This window comes from Marmota monax, unplaced genomic scaffold, assembly GCF_021218885.2.
Source record: "Marmota monax isolate L192 unplaced genomic scaffold, Marmota_monax_Labrador192_F-V1.1 WCK01_AAM20220418_F8-fsc00014, whole genome shotgun sequence".
Lineage (NCBI taxonomy): Eukaryota > Metazoa > Chordata > Mammalia > Rodentia > Sciuridae > Marmota > Marmota monax.
This window is the reverse complement of record NW_026695222.1, coordinates 34,612,511-34,616,119: the sequence shown is the minus strand read 5'-3', so window position 1 is coordinate 34,616,119 and position 3,609 is coordinate 34,612,511. Positions and strand designations below refer to the sequence as shown.

General features: G+C 51.8%; 1 protein-coding gene across 2 annotated transcripts; it reads left to right on the top strand.

Moving 5' to 3' along the window:
* On the top strand, positions 1 to 3,329 carry Ube2c (ubiquitin conjugating enzyme E2 C). 2 transcript variants are annotated; one of them, XM_046433546.2, is made up of 6 exons: positions 1 to 183; positions 678 to 705; positions 1,302 to 1,388; positions 2,385 to 2,589; positions 2,686 to 2,745; positions 3,088 to 3,329. In XM_046433546.2, exons 1-6 carry the CDS (start codon positions 83 to 85, stop codon positions 3,144 to 3,146), a joined length of 540 nt encoding a protein of 179 aa, XP_046289502.1. In that variant the 5' UTR covers positions 1 to 82; the 3' UTR covers positions 3,147 to 3,329. The 2 variants fall into 2 exon arrangements, with proteins under 2 accessions (XP_046289502.1, XP_046289503.1); XM_046433547.2 differs by lacking the exon at positions 1 to 183 and adding an exon at positions 272 to 420.
* The last annotated feature ends 280 nt before the right edge of the window (positions 3,330 to 3,609 follow it).

The window sequence follows — 3,609 nt, the reverse complement described above, 5'->3', positions numbered from 1 at the left end:
TCAAACGCGGGCGGGCGGGCCCGCAGCCCTGCAGTTGCCGTCCTGTTCTCCGAGTTCCTGTCTCCCTACCAGCGCTGCTGGGATGGCCTCGCAAAACCGGGACCCAGCCGCCGCCAGCGTCGCTGCAGCGCGTAAAGGAGCCGAGCCCAGCGGGGGCGCCGCCCGGGGCCCTGTGGGCAAGAGGTGAGTGGGGCGGAAGTAACGCTCGCCCGGCCTGGCATGTCCTTGGCATGGGGACCCAGAGCGAAGACTTCCGGGACCCCCTCCTCCTGGAGCGGGTACATACACGAAGGCGGGAGCACCCGCCAGGAGCTCATGGCCTGGGCTTCCTTCTGCCCCCGTCCCGGAGCGGGTGGGTAGGTGAGGGGCCACGCCAGGAACTTAGGCTGCTTTTTGAGACTCCTGAGGGAAGACGGGAGGGTAAGTACGCTGCCAGGATTCTCCCAGAAGACGCCAGAGTAGTGAGGGTTAAGAGCATGCCAGAGTCAAACTGCAGGAGCCGGGAATTAAGAAGGGTGAAAGCTCACCAGGGTCCTCCTGTGGGGATGATGAGTCAGACCTGGGAGAAGGGGGAGGCCTGCATGACAGCTGCTCGGAGCAATTCCAACAGGAGAAGATGCTCCACCTGGAAAACTGACCCATCCAGACTTCCAGGTGACTCTGAATTCTTTTTGCAGGCTACAGCAGGAGCTGATGACCCTCATGGTAAGTGACTAAGTGCTATGAGATTCCAGTCAATTGGTGCGTTCTCCCATCTCCACCCACTTATCAGTAGCGTCCTTCCTCTATCAATCAGACTCCTTGCTAGGTAAAAAGGTTCAGCATAATTTTTCCAGGAAGCCATTTATACTCCCACCTGTACCTTTTCTTACAGCAGTTCTAGCCCCCCCACAAGGCATACAAGTCCTTCCCCGTTCTGCCGCTTTTCCCTACCTCCTGGCCACAAGCTTAACCCTTTTACCCACCCCCAACTCCCCACCTTGGTATTTCTAGTCCGGTCTTACCTTGGGATTCTCCCTTCCTAGTTGTCCTTTGCTAATTTATCGCTAAATACTCATTTCAAAACTTTTGAACATATTTCCAATATCGTATATTTGAATTATTAGCAACAAATGCAGAGTTGGCCTCTGCTTCCCTTACTACCTCTCCCTCCCTAACCTGGTGATGTATCTGTTGGTTGGGTTTGGTGGCTCAATTTGAGATCAGAGTATGAGGAGATCAGGGCAGGGGATCACCCACTGACCTTTGCTATGCCCTAAAGTATACGCTGCAAATCAGCAAGTGTTGTGTTTCCTCCCCAGATGTCTGGTGACAAAGGAATTTCTGCCTTCCCTGAATCAGACAATCTTTTCAAATGGGTAGGGACCATCCATGGAGCAGCTGGCACAGTAAGTATAGGGTTGGAGTGGATGAGTGTCACTTTGCTGAGTTTGGGGGAAGATAGGAGGTGAGATCCAAGTGCCAGGTCTGCTTCAGTCTGTTAGCTGGGCGAGAGAGTTCCCTTGTGTTTGTTCACAAGCTCTGGGCCTTGTGATGACCTTGTTATCTCCTCTGTGCAATGAAAGGGTAGGTTTAAAGCAAAACTGTCCAAGGGACCAGACAACAGTGAAGTAACAGCAAACACTGGCTAGTGTGATGGCACAAGTCTCAAAAAGGCAACTTCCCATTGCTGCACATCTGGTTTAAGATAACCAGCCAGGCGTGGTGGCACATGCCTATAATCCCAGCAACTTGGGAGGCTGAGATAGGAGGATTGCAGGTTCAAGGCCAGTCTCTGAAAAAAGTGAGATGCTAAGCAACTCAGTGAGACCTTCTCTCTAAATAAAAATAGGGCTTGATGTGGTCTAGTGGTCAAGTGCCCCTGAGTTCAATCTCTGGTACCAAAAAAAAAAAAAGATAACTCAGACCAGGCATGGTGGCACTTGCCTATAATCCCATGAACCTGGGAGGCTGAGGCAATAGTTTCAGGCCAACCCCAGCAACTTAGCATGGCCCTGTCTCAAAATTTAAAACTATCGTAATTTAAAAAGCAGGGGTAGAGCCTGGGGATGTGGCTCAGTGGTAAAGCACCCCTGGGTTAAATCCCCAATGCAAAAAAAAAAAAAACTTGGAAATCCAGATCTGTGTCAATCCAGTTTTTTCACGTTAGCAACTGAGACACATCTGTGGCAGCCCTCGGGATGCCAATGGGTAACATTTATACTGAAGGGTCACTGATGTCCCCCTCAGATAAGAGGAAGACCCCAGAGCCAATGAAACAATTTGTCTACTGTCCAGTCTCAGACAAAACTTCAGAAGGCCCTCCCTGGCGAGCCCCTGGGTGGCCTGGATTGGGCGTGAGGACAGGGCAAGCTGCTTACTTCTTCCTCTCCTTCCAACACCAGGTGTATGAAGACCTGAGGTACAAGCTGTCCTTAGAGTTCCCCAGTGGCTACCCCTACAACGCTCCCACAGTGAAGTTCCTCACACCCTGCTACCACCCCAACGTGGACACTCAGGGCAACATCTGCCTGGACATCCTCAAGGACAAGTGGTCTGCCCTGTATGACGTCAGGACCATCCTGCTGTCCATCCAGAGCCTGTTAGGAGGTGACTTCTGAGACCACCCCTTCCTGTCAACAGGGGCCTGTCAGGCTTTCTGTGGGTCGGCCTCTTCTACCCCTGACCATTCTCTCTCCCCCACAGAACCCAACATCGACAGCCCTCTGAACACACATGCTGCTGAGCTCTGGAAAAACCCCACAGGTAGGTCCTTCTTGAATATGGGATGATCCCTCAGAAGGAGCTCAGTGGGTGGGCTGAGGGGAAAGGATGGCGACCACTTCTGATCAGCCTTGGTGCATTCTAAAGTGACAAGTTAGTCCCCTCCTTGTTCATGGAACTTGAGGGGCCTTTGGTAGAATGGGTCACTGGCACCCTCCCCATCTTACTGGAAGCAAGTCCATCAGGAGACGATGTCTCCTGTGAGGGCAGAACAGTCCCTCCCAAGGTGCACCTCGAGTGTGCTTCCCGGTCAGCTGCCCTCTGGCCACCTCACGGGCTCTCCTGTCTCCAGTCACTCACCCGAGACCTGCCTTTCTCTTCCAGCTTTTAAGAAGTACCTGCAAGAAACCTACTCGAAGCAGGTCTCCAGCCAGGAGCCCTGACCGGGGTTGTCCAGCTCTCTGTTGATTTCTCCTTAGGTAGCCTGTCCTCTTCTTGGTTCTTGTATAGGACTATGTATCTTGAGCTGTGGTATTATTTTTGTTTTGTTTCTGTCTTTTAAATTAAGTGTGGTTGAGCCCCTGCGATGTATATTAAATAAATACATTTTGGTTGGTTTTTGTAAAGTTGCTGCCTTGTAATTACCCTTGGGTTGGAGGTGCTCGGAGCAGGCAGAGGTCTGGCTTAAGACAGGGACTCTTGCCCTGTTACAGGGGTTGAAGCAGCTGACAGGCTGAGGGGCAATTTGTGACCTTAGTTATTTTACCACTGTTTGTTCATCTATAAAATATGTCACAATAATGCCTGTTGGCTGGGGGTGTAGCTTGGTGGTAGAGTGCCTGCTTAGCAGGTACAAGGCCCTGGCTTCAATCCCCAGCACCAAAATAGCCATGGCAGGCACCAGGA

Coding starts and splice junctions, on each gene's coding strand:
- Ube2c (XM_046433546.2), top strand. CDS start 83: ATGGCCTCGCAAAACCGGGACCCAGCCGCCGCCAGCGTCGCTGCAGCG. Junction 184..677: donor CGGGGCCCTGTGGGCAAGAG/GTGAGTGGGGCG, acceptor TTCTTTTTGCAG/GCTACAGCAGGAGCTGATGA. Junction 706..1,301: donor AGGAGCTGATGACCCTCATG/GTAAGTGACTAA, acceptor TTTCCTCCCCAG/ATGTCTGGTGACAAAGGAAT.